At 40.2% G+C, this 26,121-nt stretch overlaps 1 protein-coding gene across 4 annotated transcripts in view; it reads right to left on the bottom strand.

Annotated features, from left to right (window-relative positions):
• RARB (retinoic acid receptor beta) overlaps positions 1-26,121 on the bottom strand; it is a 320,646-nt gene that overhangs the window by 23,395 nt on the left and 271,130 nt on the right. For all 4 annotated transcript variants that reach the window (XM_085226368.1, XM_085226369.1, XM_010712869.3 and 1 more), the window contains one exon: positions 23,007-23,148. In XM_085226368.1, the coding sequence (XP_085082494.1) occupies positions 23,007-23,148 (142 nt within the window). The remainder of the gene's footprint in view (positions 1-23,006; positions 23,149-26,121) is intronic.

The raw sequence follows: 26,121 nt of genomic DNA, 5'->3' as shown, positions 1-26,121 counted from the left end.
CATTGCTGTTTTGCCTCTTAGAGATCCCCGTGACCTTTTACAGCTTTGTGTGCCAGTTAACTGTTTTTGTTCCTGTGCTGACAACTACTAGTGCTTCCAGTTAGTTTGCATTCCTGCAAAACCACACTACTCTTGTCCTTAAACATTTCAAAGTTATTTGTTAAGCTAACAAATCTCAGAAACACCACAAAGCACAGGGAGCGAATGAGCAATTACACAACACTCAGCTGCAAAGGCAGAGCATCAGCCTCACCACTCACACGGGGCACCATTTGCCTGCCATTGCCACCATCGGGGCTGCTGTCCCACTGGCTCCATGGCACTTTGGGAAGCCATCGGTCGATTCGTTGCAGAAAGCCAGCAGCCCTGCCTGGTGGAAACGGCAGGCAAATGGTGCCATGTGTGTGTGATGAGATTGATCCTCAGCCTTGCAGCCATGGCTTTCAGAGTGCAAACATGCAAGGCTTGCATCCTGACACCCAAATCCTGACATCAAAATTCCAACTACTAAAAATTTCTAATTCTGGAAGGTTAGCAGTTGTGGACAATTCCAGTCAAATACACAAAACACTTAACTGCTGCTGTTGCCAACCTCGATTTATCAGGATAAAGGCCCGACTTCCCCAGACACTGTGCATCTCCTTTCTCCCCTATCGCTCTTCTATAAACTGTGCTCCCTGTAACTAATGGCATAATGCAGGAACATCTCCCCCAACAGCCACCTCAGCAAACCTTGAATCCAAAGACCTAACATCCCAGAACAGGTGAAGACAGAATCTTGCTGCACATCAGAGAAAGCTCCCGAGTACCAGAGCTGATGGCTGCAGGCACAGAAATGGGGTGATCTAAGAGGTTGCTTTTCCCCTTTCATAGGGAATGTTACACAGCCTTCTCCTGTCACAAGGGGATCAACACAGGATGAGAATTAACAACCATCTTGTACAAGGTCCAAGCCATCCCCATTGTAAGAAAAAGAACAGAAAAAACATCTTCAAAACAACAGAATCACACCTGACAAACGGAGATGCCATCAATTCAGAATGATAAGAATCCTATTCATGTGTTCACAGCAGTACAATTGCAAGCCAAACATAGCATTAAAATATGCAGAGCACTAGGTAGTTATAAATGGATTGGCCTTCCTAGGTCATGATTTCCAGATGAAATAATTTTTTCTTTCAGGCAAAACTGCTCAGTCTTTAAAAACAAAAGGAAACTATCTTAAAACAAATTCTTATGCCAAAGTTGAGATTTGACATATGGAGAATGATGGGAGGCAATGCACGTTTCACATTAAAAACTCTTCTTCCTAATGGACAAAGCCAGTTACAAGTACACAGTCTTGTAACAAGCAAGGAGCTTCAAGTACAAAAACAAACTACATTGAAAATTGCATATTTTGTGGCTGATTCAGAGAAACCAATAAGGTTAGCTGTCTGGTGCAACTGTCACAAGAAAGCATCTAGAGTTAAGTGAGATAGTATCTCTCTACAGACACGTATCGAAATTAGCAAGGAAGCACAGAGAAACAACCATGAAGGAAATTTCATGAGAACCTGGCATGCTACCATTTTCCCCCAGGCACAGAACGAGGACAACTATTAAAGCCTTCAAACCTGCCCCTGGTTTCCTGTTGAGAAATACTGCTCAGCTATGGCAGGCGTGCCCTGAGCACACTCCAGGAACCTCTGACATTAGGCCCTTCAGCTCCACAACACGAGATAGCACCACGAGCCCAAAGGACATCATCCTGCACGATGCCTTCACCTATGCAGGCTCTTCCAGTCACTGGTGGCAGGTTTTTTCCTGAAGAAGGTGAATTTGAACTCTGCCTTGCAGCTTTGTATTATTCATTACATAATTGCTATGTTTTATTAGAAATATGATCTATTATAACCTTGAATACAGTAACTTAAATGACATTGAAAATTAGATTATTCTGATTATTAGAGAAGTGAGAAAGGTACTAAACATTTCTAAGACTGATAATCAATCAGTGTATCCATCTGTGTGCAATAAAAATCAATCAGGAGCTAGTGCGTTTAAATCTAATTTTTTAAGCATGACATTTTCTTCTGAGTTTCTTTTTTAAATGTCACCCTCTTCTACAACAGTGATTGATTCTCTCCCCAGGGACAGTTCACTCCAACTGTTTTATTCAAAGCACAGAGATCCCGTATCCACATTCTTTTCTAAATATCAAATTAGTCACAACAATAATATTTTCATCAAAATGTGAATTTCAGAAACACACGTTCACGTATTCAAAACAGTGAGACACAGGATCTAAATTGCTTCAAATAACAGTTTGCTTTCAACTAGCAAACAATGTATTTTAACATGGAAAACGGTGTGATTTTTTTGTCCCTTAAATTCCCTTTTTTTTCCCCCCCATGAAACAGAAGGCCAAGGATTTGCTTGTTTAAAACATAATTCATGTAGAAATGTTTCAGCAGTGAACAATGAATCACTAGCTATAGGGAGTCCGTGAGTAATTACCTATGCCTCCAAAATAACCTTATTAGGCTATTGTAAGTATAGGGTAGACCTTTGATACCTATAGCCTAAGGGGCTCTATTTTTCCATTCATGCACAGGGGATTTATATGGTTATATCCTATTATAACCGACGAAAGCAACACATCTCCCATTTATGTATGAGGATAACTGCAGGGTTAATATATCAAGAACTGAGTTGAAAGAACAGGTTTCATTATATGAATGAATGATACAAATGGATGCTCTACAGCTTTATTTAAATGGCCTGAAACTTGATCTGTGGTTTCAAGGATTCCATCAGCCTGAAAATTTTATTTTTGACACGAAATTCGGCAACACAGCCCTGAAAAATTAGTAGATGGAACGAGCAAAAAAAGAGTTTCTACTCTCTTGAAGAAAAACAATACTAATTTAACTCAGACACAGTATCAAAATAACCAAGACAGTGCAGAACAATAAGCTAAGAGAAAAACCCACTGAAGACAATAGAGAGGTATGACTTTGGTATTCTTTTTCTTCTATTTTACTTTGCTATCATTTTCAAGATGAATAATGAACGGCATGGAATATATATATATATGTATGTGCTTGCTTCTTAAACAACTTTCTTTTTGCTTTTAAGACACATGAAAAGAAAACAAGTCATACTTTGCACATCTTGAATTGACACTGCAAGGCCTGAAACCAAAAGAAAAAAAACAGCTGGTTCTAAATGCTGATTTGGCTTGAATGTTGAAGGAAACCTAGAGAAGGTTCCTTAAAATACTTCAGCTAGGAAAACAAAACAAAACAAACCAAAAACACCAAAAGCTTGTAAACTGTTTCCAGGCCCATGAACATACTGATAAAGTCTACCCTTGTGGATTGTATATTGTATAATGTATATTGACTATGTCATTCTGGGGCTGGCTCCAGTTCTACAGAACATGGCCAACATAATAAAGCATAAAAATCAGGACTCCATAAATATAAATGGAAACACCCCGTACAAATCAGATCCTAAACAGAAAGGAGAAATTAAAAATCTGAAAAGCTGTGAAGACATAAAGACAGCAAGTAAGTGAACCAAAACCAGCAGAAACAGTGTTTTGAAGCATGCAGGTGTGGTAGGCAGATGAGACAATAAGTGGAACAGCTTAAGTCAGAGCCAGGATATAGAGTGCAAAATGCGTAACATGGGCTGAACCAAAAACAGACTCCTTCACCTCCCTTACGGTTTCCCTGCATCATAGTCAAACTAGATGGAGAAATATGATGACAAATTTAATAATAAACTGTTTAGATAACATTTTCCCTGAGATTTCCATTCTCAGGGTGCTTTAATGGCATCAACTAATTGCCGCCATGAAATAGGATAATCCAAAAACTTCTAGAAGCTGAAGATTAAAGAACTACTGAAGGCTAGCATTAACAATTTCAGGCAAAATAAATCACAAGTACTTCCCATGAAGGCCCAGCAACGTCTGCAACGGAAATAACCTAGTCATACCCACTGTGACATCAGTCACTTACATTTCCATGTGTATTTCACATAACCTACAAGTTACATAACACAGCCAGAATTTCCCATCTTCTCCCTAGGCAGGTCTCACAATGTCTCCATTCAGCTAGTGATGTATTACAATGAATCTACACAAGTGTCATTCCCATCTCATTCATGTCCTGCCCCAAGTATCTCCCAATATTCTGCACAAAATCGTTCACTTCCTTCTCTAATTGCAAAAGTAATTACTAAGATCTACCATGCCACTTGTAACAGGCTTTGCAGAGTAACAGCATCATCTGCTGGATGTTGCCAGTCATCCCGTTCCCTGGTCAGTGCTGAAATTGGAAGGAGTTTTGGGAATCAATCATTCCATCCTGAGAGCTTTCCCAAACTCGCAGGGCTTATGCAAGGAAATGAAGTATCACTGTAGATACTGTCTACTGTCTCATCTGCCAAAATCCCAATGGATTTACTAGAAACTTCTTCAGCTGTCTGGATAAAATTCTGTATGCAGCTAGTTAAACTGAAATAGCATGGGGAACAGGGCACCTTTTATGGAACAGTGGTGTCCAAACACATTTGCTGAACACATACACAATCACAAATGCAATGTGATCATTCTTGCTCTTCCTTACAGCTCAAGTGACTAAATGCATACACAGCGATCAAAAAACCAAACTTCTAAATAGTCAGTTTGATATTAAATTTATATTAAGCTATGCTACAGGAAAAAAAAAAAAAAAAAAAAAGAGTACAGTTGTTATTCACAGGCAGGGTAAAGCAAAACTCCCCAATTTCAATTTCAAAATCTGAACTTTCAGTCAGAAGTCACTATGAGGCCATTAAATCTGTCTCATCTGATTTTAGCTGTTCAAGTGCCCTTTTGAGCTACCTTCACAAAGCAACTGCCCTTTTGACTACAGTCTTGAAGTCTGCTACACTAACTCTTTATGGATAACTGATTACAGGTAAAAATATCCCAAAGTTGACCTTTTTTCTTCAGGGTCACCAGAAGGTAAACCAGTCTACTCATCTACAAATATTACATTAATTTCTCTTATGAGACAGTCATGGTAGTAGGATGGCTTGCAACTGGGAGAACTTTGGGTTATACAATGTCATCAATTCAATTTGTTGGACAGAATTACCCAGAATTGCTGATGGCAAGGAAAGTGCTCTGCTGTAAACTAAAACCAGACACTGCACTGTTTCTGCCCGCTATCTGGCCTGACTATAACACTTAATACTATGTGCTGCAGCTATTTTATTTCTCATCCTAACAGGCAAAAGCAAAAAGTACTTGATTTGCTTGCAGTTTAACTGGAAAGCTACCTATCGTGACAAATTGCAACTTCTTTCCTGACGCCACCAACAGTTTTAACAAAATGTTTTTTCATAATAAGCACATTCAATATAATGAATGAGTTTCAGCTATCATACAAATCACACAGAATCACAGAACTGCAGATGTTGGAAGGGATCTCAAGAGATCGAGTCCGACCTCCCTGCTAAAGCAGGTTCCCTACAGTACATAGCACAGACAGGCATCCAAACAGGTCTTGAACATCTCCATAGAAGGAGACCTCACAACCTCTCTGGGCAGCCTGTTCCAGTGCTCTGTCACCATTACTGTAAATAAGTTCCTCTGCATGTTTGTATGGAACTTCCTGTGTTCAATTCTGGGCCATTGCTTCTTGTCCTATCACTACACACCATTGAAAAGAGCCTAGTCTTGTCCATTTGCCTCCCACCTCCCTTTAGATATTTAATCAGGTTCTCCTTCAGTCTTCTTTTCCCCAGGCTGAACTTCCGAGCTTATTCAGCCTTTCCTCATACAGGAAATGCTCCAGGCTCTTTATTATACTTGTGGTCCTTCACCGGACTCCTTCTGGGAGATCCCTACTTTTTTTTAACTCGGGATCCCAGAACTGGACACAGTATTCTAAATGTGGCTTCACCAGGGCAGAAGAGAGGGGAAGGATCACTTCCCTCGACCTGCTGGCCAGGCTCTTTTTAATGCACTCTGAGATACCTCTGGTCTTCTTGACCACAAGGGCACACTCCACTCCAGCGAGTCATCCCCTAACATATACTGACGCATGTGGTTATTCCTCCCCAAGTGCAAGACTCTACACTTGCCCTTGTTAAACCTCATCTGATTCCTACCTGCCCAACTCTCCAGTCTGTCCAGCTCTTGCTGAATGGTAGCACAGCCTTCTGGTGTGTCAGCCACTCCTCCCGGCTTTGAATCATCTATGCTTTCTGATTATACATGATAAAACAAATTGGATAGACAGTAAACGAAAAGGCTACAGTTCTGTCGGGGGTTAAAAAAGGAGGTGAGCTGGAAGCACCCTTTCCCTGTGCTTGTACATTACCACTCAGCACACAAAGCAATGCCTCCTGAAAAGGATGAGCAGAAGTTCAGCAGCAACACCAGAACTATGTGCCACCTGCATTTTTACCTTTCATTAAGGCTGGTTTCATGCAGTGAATACAATTTGAACCCAAAAAGCGTTCACTCCTATGTTATTCACCAGTATTAAAAATAACAGCCCCAACTTATCACCATTACTGCTTTAGTCGTGTAGTGGTGCTACTCCAGTGATCTCAGCAGAGTCCTATTAGTGTAAAACTACAGTAACATAGTGAGAGATCAGATCTAATATCTGTTTCTGCAGATGGATAATACCGCATTCATAGCTAAGTTTCATTTCTTTGTTTAGCCCTCAAGGCTAAATTTCACATTCGTACCTCCTGGTGTCTTGTGCAATTGTGTAAAGGTGCATCTAGCGAGAGAGCTGCCAACTGACAACACATCTGAAGAGGCTTGCGTGCACTGTGTATTTCATCAAGCACAAAGAATACATTGCCTCGTGCAATCGTAAATTGAGCTCATGAAAGCAGAGGAACAGTTGTTCCAGATGTGTTTTGAGAAAGGGAGCTGTAGTCCTGAACCACAGCGCTAGCCTGTGTTACAGCATAGGCAGCTTGCAGCCCTGGCCTCCCACTAAGAAAGGGATAATAAAATCAAACAAAGAACGCAGCTACTATTTACCTATTCCTCTGAAGGTAATGTAGAAAACCCGCACAGAATTTTTTCATAAGGACAAATGATTGTTGATACTTAAAAAAAAAAAAAAGAAAAACAAGTGAAAAAAAAAAAGGAAGATTGGGAGGTGAGGTTATTTCCATCTCTTGATGCTTTGAGGAAGGTGGTGTGGCTCTGAAGTGGGAGAAGGCAGCATTCAATCTCCCTGCCAGGGCTGCCGCCACCAGATGACCTGCTCTACCAGGAGGCAGCCCAGCAGCATAAGATCATAAGACAGGAGGGAAGCACTGCATTACTTAACCAGGTGGACCTAAGAGCACCAGAAGAGCAGTTAACAAATATATTGTTGAGGCTTCCCATGTACGTGCAGTCCTGCACAGCTGGTGGGCATGTGCCAGCATCTGCCCGTGGAGACTGTTCTGGAAATGGGCCTCATTTTTTAATTAATAATGCTAGCCATTAATACCGAAAGTATAGTCTCATCGAATGGTAAAATGAGAGTGACTCAAAAACTGCATTTTGAATTTTCTTCCCAATAGCTGAGCAATTGGAATAAAAAAAAAGCTGTAAACTAGTTTAAAGAAGGGCTTTTTTTTTTTTTTTTTTTAAATCACATTGTCCTTTTTCACAGACCTTAAAATAAGGCTGAGCTCAGGGGGTCGCCTTTTACACCCAGTACAAGATCTTCAGCACTCTGTAGAAGCCTAACCTGAGCTGCAGCGTGCTCCCTGGTCAATGGGAATAACACATGCCGGCTGTGTTGGGCTCAGAGCACTTGGCTGGCCATGTCATCAGCTTCCCATAAATGCGGGGCTGAAGCTGGCGGCTGACACAGGTAAACAAATTAATTCAACTTTGACATCTTGCTGCCCGTTCTGAGACGCTGCACAGGCGAGTTGAGGCTCTAAAAATGTTCCTGCCTCTCCGCCACACATCGTGGCTGGGGTCTCTGAGTTTGGGATAGCACCAGGTTTACTGCGACTCTTCAAAGAAACATGCAGTAGGCAAAGGTTGCTGCTTGTGTGTTTAATAAATATTGTTCTATCCATAATTCACATGCAGAAATGCTGCTTTACATGTATGAACGCAGCTCCTCCAGACATCTGCACTCGTGCTTTATGTAGTGGCAGGAGCATTGTGGCAGCACGGGGTCTAATTCCCTCAACACACCTGCAGAAACCCCAGCTGCTTTGACACTCGTGTTAGGACATGAATCACTCCACATGCCTGCACCTAATTATCAGACTGACTATTTTGATATATTCTATTTTTTATGTACAATGACAAAGAAGTTCTTTAAAATATGTTCCAACTGTTCTTGCATTTAAAAAAAATAAATGTTTTCTTATCTGGGAGTTAAGTTCTGGAATAGTAGGAATAAGTGGACTGGATTACTTAAAAAAGAAGGCATGGTAGCAACTACTGACTTAAGGAGCTTAATTCTGGCCACACAAGGTCAAGTAACATCAAATCCTGATTTCTCCGTAAGATTTTTTAAAGTATCTCCAGTAATGCCAACACATAATGGAGTTGCTTTACCTCCGTAACAGCTATCTTCCTTTCCACATTAAGTGCTTTCGCAGCACACCAGATCAGTCAGAGCTAGTGATCATAGAAGGAGCAAGGCAGACAGACACTTGTTTCCAGGAAACAGCAACATACTAAAAAAAGAAGCCTTTTTATTGTTGATTTGAAATCAAAGTGATTACTGTGGCCTCTGCAACTTCCACTGTAAGCCCTTACTGCACACAAGGGAGTTCGTTTTCAGAAGGCAAACAGGCGGCAGGTCACCACAGAGTTAACTCAATAAAATAATAATTTCTACTTGGATAAACTGACCTAGTTTTCCCAGACTTCTCCATGAAAACAAAGGATGCAACTTGGACACGAGATGACGTCTGAAGTGGAAGCCAAGGGCTGGGTAAGGAGCCTGGACTGCAGAACCAGCCCTTAATTAAATGAGGGTGGTGGTCCCCAGTAGACAGAAACTTGCATCACAAGACAGCGGCACAGTATTAACTGGCATTACTGGCAATTTCTTCTCACATCTTGTCTTCCTGGCCTTCAACAACATGGAACACCGGTTGGGCACTTTCTTCCAGTACGGATGGACTTCTAAACAGCCTTTCTAGGAGAAGTCCTCAGGACATTACTCCTGGGAAATCACTGATGGTTAGCATGGGCTGAAAGTTGTGATTTTCAAAAGCGTAGCTTTCTTCATTTCATGAAAGAGCCGATGAACAGCTGTGGGACCCCCAGAGCCGCAGGCTGCACGGCAGACATGTCACAGATGAGTCCAGCTGGGCCCAGAAGGCACAGCTTGGAGGACAGGAACCAACAAGGATCTATCCTGGCCCCTTGTAACTCATCCCAAGGTTTTGCAAATCTGAACAAACCACGATGTTAACAACTATGCATTTTGGAATTCAAGACAGTGTTATTTTTCAGCACAACGCTGTTGTGCTGGAATGCCTCCAACCAGCTCAAGTTAAACAATTTGCCCTGAGTGAATGTTCAATGGAGGGAAAAGCTAAACTTATGAACAGAAAGAGGCCAGATTCCCCCTCTTTTCTAATCCATCGCACAGCATTAGATTAAATACTCATTAAAAAAATATATATAACGAACTGTTAAGACCAGGATATCTAGTGATTCCCTTTAATTGTCATTCTTTCTACATTTCCTGGTTCCTAGGGAGCATTTTTAAAGTTCTTGATCCATTATTGCAAGGCTCATCAACCACAGGGTCATCCCCCCACCTCATACAGCCAGCCAAGAAAAAAGACCCCAAAACTCATAGGGATTAATCTTACAAACCTTGTGGGTGACAGCTAGTGTATCTATAAGGTTTTAAATACATTCATGCTTTGTCATGCATAAATACTAGTAAGAAAAATGTTCCTAATAAACAAATGAAATAGTTATAACTGACTTAGAAAACAGCAGGAAAAGTTGTCAAAAAAAGTTTTGACTTTCTCTTAAGTACAATCCTCAGTAGATTTAAATGAGTAAAATACTTCTGCTTATTCCCTTCTCTCCCTGTGTACTTTTCACTTTATTATGGGAGAGAGTCGAGCATAATGGAGTTGCTTTACCTCCGTAACAGCTATCTTCCTGCCTCGATTTGATTTCTTTTTTATTATTATTTGCATCTCTTTTCACTTTAGAATTATTTTCTGGATGTTTCAACTTAATATCAGTGTTAAATTGAAGAGGCATTCAAAGAGAAAAAAAAAAGTACTTACATACTCAGTTTTTCTTTCAAATTACAGAAGGAGGCAAACTGAGCATCCTCCGTGTAGAAGGAAGCTGTCAAAAGGTTCTATCGAATTATCAGTTCTCTATGTCACTTGTTACGGGCATCTGTAGTGCATGAATTTGATTCCTGAGCTCTCAATGGGTTGATCAGATGGCGCAACACTGCACAACAAGGACTACAAGGCCAAAAGCTCTGAGCTCTTGTCTTCTGCACTCATCTTTCCAAGATTTCTAATTTGAAGCTCAAGTGCTTGCTCCCTGCTCGGGGAAGGTAGATCGACGTCACCAGCGAATGATTCAAAATTCACTAAACTCTTAATATTCCATCTTCCAGTATCAACAATTTCTCTGTATCAGAACAAGCTTCTCTTTAACGAAATTTCAGAAGTCATACTTTTTTTGAGAAGCTCTTCCCCATTGTCTCTCCACTAAAATCAAAATAAACCATCTCATTGATCACCCTGAAGCAGTGTTATGGCAAGCAGAACAGGGGTAAGGTAATCCTTTTATGGAAACAACAGCTCACACAGTGAGGGATGCTGCCCATGTAAAGTGCAACATCACAAAGGATGTTCACTGATTCATTTTTGAGGCCTCCTCTATTGAGGCATCTGTGCCACAAAATGGCTAAAACTTATGCAATACCAGCTTTAGTCTTCTTGGTATATAGAGAAAACTCTCATACAAATAACCATATAATATTTAAAACTCTGAAAAATAATTTTCTATATTTACGGTGTCACTGGGACTCTAAACATACACAGATATGAAAATGACTAAAAATACTGTGCTCTATCAGAAAATATGTAATTCATGGATTCTTATCACAGAATCACAGAATCACAGAATTGTAGGGGTCGGAAGGGACCTCTAGAGATAATCGAGACCACCCCCCCTGCCAAAGCAGGTTCCCTACACCAGGTCGCACAGGTAGGCGTCCAGGCGAGACTTGAATATCTCCAGAGAAGGAGATGAAACATTATGAAACATATGAAACATAATGGTATGCCCATAAACCCATACAATCCTTGTCAATTTCCATTTCTTCACATCTCTTCTATTGTGTTATTATTTCCGTAACACATGAAATAGTGCAAAGTATAATTGGCTAGCTGGAGGGAAGGGAAGGGAAGGTGAAAGGGAAGGGAAGGTAAGGGAAGGGAAGGGAAAAGGGAAGGGAAGGGAAGGGAAGGGAAGGGAAGGGAAGGGAAGGGAAGGGAAGGGAAGGGAAGGGAAGGGAAGGGAAGGAAGGGAAGGGAAGGGAAGGGAAGGGAAGGGAAGGGAAGGGAAGGGAAGGGAAGGGAAGGGAAGGGAAGGGAAGGGAAGGGAAGGGAAGGGAAGGGAAGGGAAGGGAAGGGAAGGAAGGGAAGGGAAGGGAAGGGAAGGGAAGGGAAGGGAAGGGAAGGGAAGGGAAGGGAAGGGAAGGGAAGGGAAGGGAAGGGAAGGGAAGGGAAGTAAAACGGAAGGGAAGGGAAGGTAAAAGGGAAGGGAAGGGAAGGTAAAAGGGAAGGGAAGGTAAAAGGGAAGGTAAAAGGGAAGGGAAGGGAAGGTGAAAGGGAAGGGAAGGTAAAAAGGAAGGGAAGGGGGAAGGGAAGGGAAGGGAAGGGAAGGGAAGGGAAGGGAAGGGAAGGGAAGGGAAGGGAAGGGAAGGGAAGGGAAGGGAAGGGAAGGGAAGGGAAGGGAAGGGAAGGGAAGGGAAGGGAAGGGAAGGGAAGGGAAGGGAAGGGAAGGGAAGGGAAGGGGAAACCAGAACTTTGTTCAGAACAGATGAGAAGCAGGAGATTTGCAGCATCACTCCCTGTACCAGTGTTGACACTGGTAAAGCTGCTAATGACTAAAACAGATGGAGAGGTAACAAATGAGAATAGCATCTCCAGACTGACCAGAAAACCAAAGCACTATGTTCTCTCTCACTCTGTGATCTCTTCATCAAAACCATCCGCTGTTGCCAAGTGAATGAAGCACATCTCTTTACCATAGACACTGTAACATGGCACCCCACATCATTTGATGAATTTCAGGTGTGCTCATTTCTAAAGAAGAGACGCAGTCATGCTTGCAGCATTCTTAAAAAGCTCATCTTCCAATATCACTCAATTTCTATCTGCAATGTTATAAATTGTCCTCACTACTAAATTTTCCCATTTGATTTAATGCTTTCATTTCTGACTTTCATGTCTTATGGGAAGAATTTCTACGGTCTAAATTCATTGAGTTCTGACTCCAAGAAAACACCAAAGGTAGATTTATCAGCTGACTTAATGCGGTAAAAAACAGTCCCAAATGCAAAATGCACAGCACTATGCCAGCGATTCCTCTTCCCACAAGTTTGAAGACTAAAAATGTTTAAAAATATAATGCACTGAAAACGATACAAATGTACCACGCTTTGTTAGTCTGTCATTTTAAATGGCTCGTAAAGTCCTCCCTCAGAGGATTTGACTTAAATCATTCATTAACTTGAGTCTGATGGCTTTGTCCTGGAAAGGGAAAAGAACATGGATTTCTCTAACGTAACCCAATTCCCTAACAGAAATAAAAACAACCTGATGAAATCCAGTTACTAAAAGCACGTATCGTACCCGAAGCAGAAGTGTAAATAAATTAATTACCAAGTGAGCTCTGTCAGCAAAATTCAATTTTATGAGGAGTTTTTAAATTAACATTTCACTTGCTTAAAAGTTTTAAAAAAGAAAGCAAGAAAGAAAAGTAGGTCAGCATGTTTCCCCAGCATGTATTTTTGACTCCATTAAAACTGTCTGTCAGATGACTAACCAAGCCTGTAATCCAACTAAAAGCATGTTTGCTTTTTGTTGCACTTTTTGCCAGGGGAAAGGAAGAATTCCTCTCAGCTCTAACTCTGAAATTTGGATAAACGTCTCAATAGGTCAGATAATGTCCTTACATTTACCTACCAAATCAATTTGTATCGATGATGACCAACTGGTTTTATGACCAACTGGATTAATGACACCGAGAACAATCCCATAGATAACAAAATACTCATTGGCCTTAGACACTGCCTGCAAGGCTATACGCTACCATTTTTTTAAGTAAGTCAGTTTCAGAACTGCCTCTGTGTGATTGACAGACATTTGACTTAAGACTTAAATTTTTAAGACTTAAACATTGAGAATTTTCATAAATGTGTCGACATGTGAACAACCACCAGAATAAAGGTGGGATGGGGCAAAACTGTTCCTGTTAAATTTTACAAGGCCAAAGAAAACTGAAAATCCCAATGCGTTATGATCTTTCTTTTGCTAGTATTCACAACAGAATGATGTTTTAGCTAGGATAAAGAGGGTGTTATTTCTCCAGCATGGATGCCATCTAACTTTAAAAAAGCCCGTACACTTTCCATGTGAGCACTAAGAAACAGGAGATTAACTGTTCCAATGTATTTTAAATTGAGCATGTGATACCAAGTCAAACTGAAAACAAATCAGGGCTATTTTTATAGCATAGTCCTAGGGCTAACATCCCTGTAGGAGGAGTTGCAATGTGTCAGCTGGCTTATCACAGGCATGGCAATGGAAAACTCCCTCTGCTATAACAATTCATACAGTGTATGAAAGCAAACTGTAAGAGTCTGACAGCAGCAGGGGGAAATCCATGGCCTCATCTACTTATGTAGAGATCTTCTTAACGAGTCTTTGAGAGCCTACTCATTTCCAAGTGGCTTCTTTTTATCTTCCAGGCTATCAGTACAGGAGTCACTCCCACTGGGAGGTCAGCACAGTCTTTGCTTCTTTGCATTCTGCAGAAAAAAAAACTATCTACAACAAAAGCATCTCCAGAGAAAGCATCACCAGGAAAACGGAGGAGTAAGTTTGCAGATACAAATCATCAGGAGGATGTACGCATTCTCATATGTTCTCCTGTGTGTAAGGACCAAACGTGTCTCCTCTGATACTGAGTCCTGCAGGCACTTTTAGGTTGCAGCAGTTCAGTCATCCCAGAAATCTTGGGAACAATTTATGGCACTTCTCATGAACCTTGACTATTGCAGATAACATTTTCAGGTTGGCCTGACAACCAAATAAGCCATGTTTAGCTTCAAGGTCCAGGACACTGGCAATTTGCTCGTTCTCATACTGATATTTATCTCATCAAATTTCTCCATCGGTCAGATTCAACATCCAAAAATAAGAAAAGCATTCAAAGGCAGAAAATAAAATGCACAGCTACAGTCAGCAGAGAAACCACAAGGTGCCAGTAGAAAGCACAATCACATGGCACAACGGCAATTAGGAAAAAGAGATGCATCAAAGATGCCCCATGCCCCCAAACAAGAAAATGATCTGAATGAGGAATAGGAAGCAGTGAACTGAGTGCATAAAGAAAGAATGGAAGCTCTGAAACAAAGCTTTTGAGGTCATGGGATTGGGGTCTCAGCCGTTATGTCTGCATGACCAAGCAAGCATGGCCTCAGCCCTGCATTTTCGAGCGCATGAGCCAGGCAGGGACAGACTACCTCCAGATTTCCCATCTGCTCTTATAGCAACACTGCCTGGCACAAGGCAGAAAGGATAACACAGTTGTTTTTTTTTTCCTGCATGACAGTGGTTTGGATACTAAACTCAAGTGGTGGTAAAGGCTATTGACAATGAATGCATAGAGTCAGCGCATTACAATAACTCCAACCCCCCCCACCCCCCACATGCCAAAACCAAAGTGGGCAACAAGAAATAACAGAAAAAGACCACAGAGGTAATCAGACTCATGTGAAGTGAACATACACAAAGGTGTGAAATGAAAACTCTGAAGTTTCATTGCCGCTAACCGTTCCCACAATAGAGACAGACCTCTGAAGGAGGTGCCATGGGACTGCCACAGAAACTGAATATCAACAGAGACATGACCGGTCTATGAGTTTGTGCTCTCTTTAAAGTAAGAAAGGGTTCAATCAGGTAAGAGCGCTTTAATAAAGCTGCTGAATAGTAACACGTATTTCACTTGAGTGTGCAGCAGATGTAGGCCCTGGCTGCTTTGAAAAAATTAGACTGTATGTGCTTTGTGCTTTTCTCTGGCTGTAATTATTTCCAAGTTATACAGTTGTTATTCTTACAGACAAGTTATGCATACAAGGTCTCCATGTCATTCAGCTGAACTTCCTCCATAGAAGATCAAGAGGCATTCAGAAAGTCCAAAAGTTCCTGACATCTAATTGACACTTTTTCTTTTCTTAAGGGGCATCTGTTTCAGAGCATTACTGGGTCCTGCCGTGAAAGCAGTTAGCATAGTACCTCCAGAATTGCCACAACTTTAATAAAACACCTTGTTAAGCAGAAGGTAAGAAGGGTACACACTCACAGTCCTGCAGGATTAGAATTTACAGGCACGGACAAAGGCTGAGGAGAGCATCTGGTAACTTCTGCAAGGGTCCACGTTGTCATAGAGACCGCCGGGAGCAGCCGCAAGTTCACTGAGGCAGCCATACCTCAGTGAGTGAGTCTTAATGCAACTTCCAGCTGAGGACATGCAATCAATCTCTGTGTGAGCTTATTGAAGGGATTCCCTTTATGCTTACTCAGTCCTCAAGAGCCCAAAATGAGGGAAAAGGTTTTAAGATATATATATTTTATTGCTTTTAAAGACAAGGCAAGGCCCAGAGCTTCCTTTGGATTAAAGGGAGGAAAAAAAAAAAAAAAAAAGGTAACTGCTTCCTTTGAACAAGAAATTATGCAAAACATCAAAATCTTGACAAAGACAGTCAATTTAATGATTTAAAAAAAAAAAAAAAAAAAAGGATGGAAAGAGTAATTCTAGGGCAGCCAGGCTGGCCATGCGCAATGCTGTCTTCCCTCTCTGCAGAGAATCCCCCACAGAGGCAGCCCCAGGGCCCAAAATCTCGCTGCTGCCCTTCTCCCATCCCAGTCTGACTACCTCACTCCCTCTGACACTGTCAAATGCAGGAGGTCCCTTGTTCTCCCTCCTCTCTCCATGCCTTTCTCCAAAATGTCCCTCCCCAGTGGCATCTGACCCCTGGGTAATTTCCCTGGGGACAGCAGCACCTCTGCCCCTCTCCAGGTCCCTGCTCCTGCCTCCGGGCTCAGTTCCAACACTTGGGAGGTTTGGAGCTGCTAAAAAGAAACACAAAACCAGTGCCAAGGGTTGTTTATTGGCTGGGGTCTTCAATTCTTAGCTTACACAATTTTCTCTGTGAGGAAGAAAAAAAATAAATGTTGCAGAACTAGCATGCTATGATTTAAAGTTGCAGACATTTGTGCAATGCCTGAAAGGCAATGAGCAGAAGAGAAAAGAGAACTTCAGGACTCTATTTGTACTTCTTAGCATTTTAGGATATAAAGATCAGACTAATTACCAAAGAGTCTTGACTTGAGCAGGGTTCACTAATCACACTCTGCTTGAGAAATTAGGAGAGAATTTACTTAGCCGCATCAGGGAAGGTGCCAATAAATTGTTCAGCTGGAGAGTTAACATAATAAAAAAAATCATTTTTTACGTTATTTTCTTTAGCAGTTTATTAATTGCTGCCTGAAATACTTTTCTGAAACACAACGAGCTGCAAATGAATTCATGGGCTATTAATCTGCTGTACATGGCACTGGAGGGAAAGCTCATTAGGTGAGTTGATGCAATTACTGCTATTACATAACCATCTTCACAGAACATAGAGTAAATTATGAATAATAACATTCAACCTAAGTTGCTCCTTCAAACATTAAAGCTGGCAAGTGAAAGCCATGCAAAATCAGGAGGAAAGGCTAAAGCACAGAAGAGAGATCATTCTGAAGAGAAAAAAGGAAAAGCATAAACGCTTATAAGACGTGAAATCGATGTAAAAAGCAAAAGATGTTCCTTTAATGATGGGAAGCAGCATGCAAAAAAGTAGAAATCAGTTCTTTATGACAGAATATTAATTGTATATAAATCATTTTCGGCTATCAAGCATGGCAAAGTGTGCGTTATCTCTAACAGAGGACAGAATGACAGAAGAAAACTGTATTTTGTAGCAGGAAGACCTTTTATGCTAGTTTTGCTCTGATTTTACAATTATCCCCATCAGTGATACTGAGTATTTGTGGGTGACTTTTAAAAGGCTCCGGTTCCTCAGACTGAAAGAATAAATACAAATATTCTTATCTGATCAGAAATTGAGAAAGAAACACACAACCTTAATGAACAAACTGAAAAAACAGGGATCTGTATAGCTTGATTACTGTTTCTCCAATATCTGCATACTCAAATTCTTTAATTTTTTTTTTTTGTATTTTCACACTTTATATATTTCACCTTATAATACAAGGTCAGTAAAAAGAGTCGTAATTTTCTTCTATCAAGAGAGAAAAATGAGTCTAATGAGCTTGTAACATTTGGAGAGAAGTCCCAGAACAGAATTCAGGGTTTTCTGATTTCTACTCTGATCTTTCAATTGTGCCTCTTGAGGAACCAATGTGAGTCAGTAGGCGAGGTAACTACTCTGGAATGTTTGAAAAAGCCCCCAGCCACTGTATGGTATTTAGGCATCTAGTTAAAAATCTAGCCCATAGCAAAGCAATTCTTACATCTAGTACTTACAGCTGGGAAAAAAAAAAAAAAAAAAAAAAAAACCACTTCAGTTCTGAATTAAAGCATTTAAATGAAGATTCCATGCACTCTAATTAATACATGTTAAAATTACATTAGATCATCAGCACGAGCTTCCGAAATGCAGCTACACAGACTAGCCCTCTACTCTGCAACTCATGGGAGATGGAACTGCACTTCAGTAAAGAGTCTGGAAGAAAATGAAACAGGAGTATAAAGTAGAAAATATAAACATGACAGTTCTTCAAGTTGATGCTTCCTGGTTGCTGATTTAAACCAGAATTAAAGTAAGTAAATCAATTCAATCTATTGTTCAGTAGCAGAATGTAATCATATGTTCTGAGAAGCATGGATATTTAAATATCATAGGACTTTGAAGTCTGTGACAAAAAGCAACACACATTTCTGAGCAAGCTTAAAAAAAAAAAAACAAATTCAGAACACAAAACCTGGATTCTTTCCACTTCATGGTAATTCCCCAGCATTCCCTGCCTTCCTCCTTTCTCTCCCTCCGGGGAGGTTAATTGTAAGCAGATTTACTAATCTGAACATTGCTTCAGTGCATTGAAGCAATCTGGAACAATAACTCTGTGCCTTTATAAACATAATTTTGCTCTATTAGAGCTCACTGCAGATGAGGCTGATGCCAGCACAGAGGGCTTTTCTGCACTACACCACAGTACATGGTCTGGGAGTGTGTCTGAGATGGACCCAATGGTTCACCAAGCACAGTGAAAATGCTTGCAGGCTATATTTTGTAAGAGGAAGGATGGAAGTGGAAGAGTTGCTAGGCTAAGCTGAGCAGTTGTGGCAGAAGGAAGCTTCGTTTTCCTTCCCCTGTACCCTGGAATAAATCCAGTTTAGGTTTTCCTTTAGGGTAGGTTTCACCTTACAAACTATACATTCCAGCATCCTGATTGAAAGAGTCTATTTTATCATGTTAGACTTCTGCCCAGCTTCCCGCGTGCTCCCTTAATTGTGCAAGGCAGCAGTGTTCGTGTGACCTCTCGTTAACTCCCAAGGACTGAGGTCTGTGCATTCAGACAACAGAGTGCTTCTTGCTGACACCTGGGGTCAGGCCAAGGATGGTGCTTCAACATTAGCTTAGAGATCACGTAATCAAAGGGCAAAGGTTAGTTTCCTAAGGCTCTCAATCACATAATAAGGCAGTGTCAGCCTTACTGCCTTCTCACTTCAGTGACAGCAAAAAAAAAAAATCCTATGTGATCACAATTTGTCTCTACAGGTCAATTAAGAAAAAATTAACAGGCTGGAAGGATATAAAGGAGAGAGATCTTTTGGAGTTGGGTTCAGAGCTTCAGCTGCACTTACACACTTCTGAATGACCTTCTGAGCACTCACAAATGAATTTACAACAAGACCTAAATGTGACACACTGCTAGTGGAAGGTTTGGCTCTACTTAGAGGTGCAGCTCAGGTTGCAGGAACACAAGCTCAGGAGTTTTTGAAGCCAGGGATGTGAGGAAAGACAGCAGGGCTTTGTTTCAAAGTCCTTTTTGCCCAGCTGTAGGATGATAAGCCTGCCATCACTGAGTCGTTTCCCCTCACACCTTTTGTCTTGTCTGTTTGGAGCACAAACTTTTTGCAACAGCAACTACACAATGAAAGACAGTCCCTGTGCTAGTGGGATCCAGTTTCAGCTGGGTCCTGCAGATATTATCACAATACAAATAGCTCCATTGGTGCCCTGGAGGCAGGCTTGTTATTGACCTCTCTTGATCAGATCTGGGGACTAAAACGGGGTCGAAGATAGCTTTTTTCCCCTCTACGAACAAAACAACCTATAAAGAAATGCAAATTTGGTGCATTCCTTCGTCTCACTTCATTCTCCAAAACAAGATAAAAGCATACAAGAAATGCTCAGTGTCTCTTCTCTTCCAACACACCGCATCTCCATCCTTAAAATCTTACTTATAACACTGGCTAGGCAGCAAGTTCTGATCTCTGATGTTTGTGTGCAACACTCATTAAATTCAAAAGGTGCTGCATATGCAAGTACTTTAGCATGCCTTTTAAAGGCAGAACAAATAAGAACATGACCATAGCGTTTAAGCTTTGATTACTCTATATATTGAAATTCTGCATTTGCTCCTCCTCAGCTCCTGGGAACTGACCCTTGTGGTTCCTATTTGCAGCTGCCCACTGTGATTACCTTCCCCATTTGGGACTGGTTTGAACACTGTAGGCTTGTTTCCCTATGAGACTTCTCTGAAACTTATTTCTATCCTTTGTTCATAGCTTTCATATTACAAGGTAAGAGAACTGTGAGAAGAAAGAAAAGCAAAATAGCAAAATGCCAGTAAGTTATTCGGGGAGATAACTACCTCCTACAAAAAAAAGGGGGGGGAAAGCCCTCTGACAACTACTCCTTCATTTACATAAACTTCTAAAGAAATAAAAGAAATAAGAGTTGGAACCTGGAGACACTTACGAAAGAAGATCAGATAAGAAAATAGTTTATCAAATCTCTTAAGAGTTGAGAAGTTCCTGCGTATGAAGGGATAACACAGAATCACTTCAATCTTAGTTTCTAAACCAAGAAGACAAGATGCTCTGCAAATTGATGACATTTAAAATAATTCTCTACCCCTTTGCATATAGTTTCTACAGAAACACAGCTGGAGGACATCCCTCACTTCTCCCCCAGGATCCTCTGAGCTCCCCCTCCTGTCTGGTATCCCCTCTTTCAGAGCCTGTAGCGGTTTAGATAAGGCAACTGCCAAATGGCAATTTCACTGTGTTAACCCTAGGAAATAGGCAGATCAAAACCTTAATTCTTGCTTGTAAAACTTCAATTATCCCATGAGAAAAAAACATCTATTATCTAATAGGCACTTTACAGTTATCCTAAATAACTTTACTTAATATGTTAGCAACATTGCTGGTATTTCCAAAGCCTACTCTGATGTGACTCTACAGTGTTTAATAAGATTACTATTTCACGTCAGCAATAAAATCCTTCAAAATCCAAGGCCAGCAAACCCTGAGTTGAAGAAATCTTTCTTCTTCCCCAAACTACATCGTTTTTATCAACAAAGAAGTTTCATATGTACAGATATATTTGCAGTCATATAGCTAAGAACAACATCCTTCTCATTTCATCTTGCATCTCTGTACATCTTTGCACTTAGACTACTGATGCTTACCTCTTCCTTGACTCTTGTTGTGGTCTCCATTCAGTAAATCTATATACAGTGCTTGTTATCATCAACTACTCTTTTTGCAAAAAGATAAGGAATTCTGGGCAGGACTACTGCTATTACCACAGGCTGCCTCCTAGGATTATCTGGACATTTCATTTACTATAAATAATAGCACTAAGATGACTCTTGTGACAATCTATGATATTGTCATATTCTATTTCTCACCCTAAGATATTTGACATGCAGGTAAGTGCTGTGGTCGCTGGTGCTCATAGTAGGTTACATAAATCTTTGAACACAAGACATCTTCTGCATGACTACTCTCAGTAGTCTATACTCTCCCTCCTAAACCTGTACTCTAATAAAGCTGCATTTCAACTGCACAAGAAAACTAGAAACCCCAACAACAAGGACAGTGAAGTCATGGAAAACCTAACACCTCTTTGCTACTCCATTTCCTTGAGACTTGATGCTGAGCCATTTTCAGCAACCACAGTTTTCAGATTTTGAGGGAAGGAAGTGGAAACATTTTTAGTCATCCTAAACATGTATCTGGCCCGTTCTCTGGCTCCTTCTGGAGAAGGAGAGAGTGAGAGAACAAAAAAAAGAATAAAAACAGGATAGAACAATTTGGCACTGGGACCTGTTTCTGTGCCTGTTCCTACCCAAGGATGCAGAATAGAACTACTGAGAAGTCTAATGCAACTCAGGAAGGATAAATGCTGAAGATGAGAACGTATTTAAAATCACGATTCCATCATAAATGTCTCATGTTCATTTTTTTGTCCAATCTTGAAGTCTCGCTAAGGAGAGATTGAGTGAAGGAAAGTAAGGAAGTGGTATCAGGAAATTTTTTTCCTTCTTTTTGCCCAAACTCCACATTTGTACACAGTTTATTATGTGAACTAATCTATTGAAGTCAGGAACATCCCTGACAATACCCTGAGGTAAAAACCCTCAATATTCAAGAAAGTCACTATGCCAAAGATTTTTTTCTTACTGCCATCACTACATTTCTCACTGTTGTCTCAAAAATGAGAATCTTTTAAGCATTATCCCTTAGAAACTTGAGATTAGTTTTTTTTAGCTAGATTTTCCTGATTGACAGGGATATCAACAACATGGAAAAAGGGAAAAATTGCAAATTTCTATCTGTATATTTTAAAATGCTAATTTGAAGAGCATAACTGAGATTTCTAGAAAAGAAGGCATGGAAAAATCATTTTTTGTGGTGTGTACTTGACAGTACTTGTTTGTAGTCAAGTTTACTGCCTTTGTGGGTTTAGAAAAAGATTAATCAGCTTGTTTTACCTTTCAAAAGGACTCCAACAAGTAAGAACAGAAGACTCAAAGCCACAGTACCATCAGCTTACACTGTACCACCAGTGTAAGCTTGTGTTAACATCAGAAGAGTCTCTTTGCAGAAGCATCTACACTGGGACAAGGGAGAAGGTGCAAGGCTGAAGATGGCTGTTACGTGCTGCACATAGGCCATCAGAAGGTCATTGCACAAAGATACCCTGAGCTGACCCCCAGACTTCCAGGCAGCAAAGCCACGAGCTGGTAACTATGGCTGAGGAAAGACTGAAACAGAGCTTAAGAAGCCAGCATTATTTCCCCCATACTCCTTGGAGTGATTTCTGGAATACAGGGGAGATAATTCAAACTTAAAGCAAGCATCTGTGTTTTTGGTTTTTTTTTGCTTTACTAAGTGAAATGACCCACTTAGAAACTTTTCACATCACACAGTTTGGTCACATTGCACAAGCAGCATGTTGCTCTATTAGTTCTTAGACAGCATTTAAGCTGCAAAGTTGAGAGCTCAGAAGTTAGTAAAGTACGTTGTGTGCAAAGTTCAAACTCCTTTCTGTGCATATGAATGTAGACATTGGCTTCAACTGTGTAACTGCATAGAATTTTTTCTTCCCTTGGGACTGTCATACACATATACTTAGGGTATGACAAAGAATATATTGTTTCTGAAGACAACTTACATTCTTTGGACATTCCCACTTCAAAGCACTTCTGTAGTCTGCAGTACTGGCAACGATTTCTGGTAACTTTATTGATAACACAGTTCTTATCTCTATGACATGTGTAAACCATGTTCTTCTGGATACTCCTGCGGAAAAAGCCCTGAAATCAAGAAAAAAAGAAATCAAATAAACCTTTGAGCTTCCCATAACTCTTAGAGACAGGCACTAACATTGATTTAAAATAACAAAATAAATTCAAAGTTGTAATTGGAGTATGGCATCTTTAAAGACTCATTGTTATTATAATTAAATACTGTTTTTTGCAGCATAGAGGCTCATCTCTTAAGTAAAAATTAATTAAATAATACAACCGAAAGCCAAAATAAATGAAACTAAAACTACTAACACCACTCAGGAAATGGAGCCCTAGATTTTTATAAGAAGGTTCAAATAAAAACTGAGCTGGGTAAACAATGCTCTCTTAATTGATCCACTTGGAAGTCTAATACTCATCCAGCAACCAAGAGTCTCTCTCAGCCTAAAGATTCCTTTTTTTTTTTAATAAATATCCACATACATTTGGTAGTTTGAATGCTGCATGTTAAGAAGTGAAATAATTTGAAACCCAGGTCTTTTAGCTGTCTGAATTCCTACGCAATTAATTAGGCTTCTGCAGGTGGAAGAGTTCCAGCATCAGGTTATTGAGTTGTAAACTTGTAAAAGTCACCAATTACAGCATTTTTCTGATTTAGATACAGCTGTGAAAATAATCATGTAATTATAATGATCTTGAACAGAAATTAAGGAGAACTAGAGGTCTGGTTTATACTCAGGGAACAACAATTGCCTAGATTCCTTCTTTGGCAAGTAAAAAACAGTCATAAATGGCAAGATTAGCTGGCACAGAAAAAAAGGCAAAACTGAGTTAATTTCTTTATCTGAACTAAAAAAACAAGCTGTAGATAATATCATATAATAATGAAGAAGAAAAAAGAGGATTACTTTAAGCATTTTAGAGATCTACCCCCAGATATTCAGTGAAAGTGTTTCTATAACAGACATCTGGACGTTTGACAGTACCATTTAACCTTCTCACTCAGATTTTGAAAATCATTTCATCAAGTGCCAGGGTCACATTTCAGTCAACATCATAGCATTATGGAAGAAGAGTTAGCAATTTAATATTTGTTGGAGGGCTTGAGAGGTTAAGGCTCTTCAACCAGTCACATGTTCATACCCCACAGGGAAGTGGTAAATGCGACGCCACAGATGATAGCTCTGTACCCACAATGCATAAGTCTGAAGATGTAATCATAGTAAGCTATAAAATTGGCTCTTCTAAAAGGAATCACAGAGATTTAAGCAATTCAAAAGCCCCAAACCCTATCATTCAGAGTTAACTGAGAAAGTTTCTGGCCATACAATCAGGGAGTGGTAGGGCAGGCACAGTCAGTAAGGGATGGTCATAAATTCCTTGCACACCCAACATGCTATAGATGCTAATGTTATGAAAATACCTCAAAATCACTCAGAACTGAAAAATGCCTCCTTAATCACACAACCTCTGGCAAGAGTTTTCTGCTGTTCTTGCACAGGCAAGCCTTATCCTGAAGTTAACTTCTCTGATTTAGAAGATAGTTAATAGAATCATCAAAGAACTAACAAAAAACACTTCACTTGTTTCTTAAGATACAGGATACAGCAGAAGTATTTAAAGCCATTTGTTTAGATAAATAAAACTTTTAAAAGTTATCAATAACACTGCTACCTTACATTCCCCACTTGGCTCATTAACATTGCTTTAATGTTTGCAAGGGAAAATAGGTAAGAGAGTACATTTGTTTCTTTCAGAGAATAAAATTTATGCTAATATCTACATACTAGTTTCTTGCTTTGATAGTCCCCTAATTGCAATACCTGACTCTCTAGTAATCGTTGATGATGCTAACTAAAACTGTGAGAAGTCCCTGACGTCTGCTATTGTTGAGAGAAGCTGCGAACTGTCCTGGTTCGAGGGTCTCCATAAGCCTTTCTTGGCCACCAAATCTTAGGTGGCAGGAGGCAGGGTAAGCCAAGACTGCTAGCTTGCCCTGAAGTCATTCTGATTTAATCCATTCCTAAATGCTAAATTCCTAAAACTCCTAACATCAGCCTAACATGGCAGGAAGCAGAATGGCTTGAAAAAACAAATATAACAGTCGTGCAACAACTGTCTCACCACACTGAACAACTGGAGTAATTTAATATAAGCAGCTCTTAGAGCCTCCCTGTTGCCTGCATGTTCCTTTGGGCATCAGCTGTCAGTCATCCATGCTCAAGCAACTTCAGATTTACTGAAAGAGGAACTACCTAAAATTCAAAAGTGTCACCCAATACATAGAAAAGGGTGAACAAGTTCCCCCAAATATAACTGTACTTCACCCAATGTAGGCAGAGGTTAATGTGATCCACTGAGTGATCATTTGTTCTCATATTTAGACACAGGCTCTTCTAACCTAGGGTCTAATTACAACACATCACGACGGAAAGTAGAGAAGGCTACTTCAGCCTTTAGCACACAAAGTTGACCACAAAGCCAAACAGAAGAAGGTGATCTGACTTCCACAGATGACAAGCATAAAGCATTCATGAACTCATTGCTAATATAAAAGGCTTAAGAGAACAAACATAGAAAAAGCAGATATCCAGCTTGAAATTAAGAGTTCCTACAACAGCCTAAGCTCTCCAGCTCTCTACATAAAATGAAATATACAGAAGAAAGTATTGTGGAAGCCTAGGCTGTTCTTTTACAAACTCTTTCACCTTCATTTGATGTTCTTCCTGAGTTCACTCACAAAACAGAAAGAAAAGTGAATTTGATAATGTAAAATCTTTAATTTTAAAAAAGCTGTAATGTGGTTCTGCTCAAAACTAAGGACCCGTTTCCCAGGGACAATCCTTAAGTACTCTTCTGCAACACAATAGTAAGATAATACTTCTACTTATATTTGTGGTAAGCTCATCTTAAAACCTCAACAGTCTGCCACTAAAAAGATTTGATCTGTCTCTGGACAGGCACTAAGAAAAACGCGCAGATTATAAATACTATTTAGTTTCTTTGCATACAAAAGCCAAAACAAAACCATCAAACAGG

Source organism: Meleagris gallopavo, chromosome 6 (genome assembly GCF_905368555.1).
Source record: "Meleagris gallopavo chromosome 6, MGAL_WU_HG_1.1, whole genome shotgun sequence".
Classification (NCBI taxonomy): Eukaryota; Metazoa; Chordata; class Aves; order Galliformes; family Phasianidae; genus Meleagris; species Meleagris gallopavo.
The sequence above is the reverse complement of the archived record's forward strand: the minus strand, read 5'-3'. Positions and strand labels throughout refer to the sequence as shown.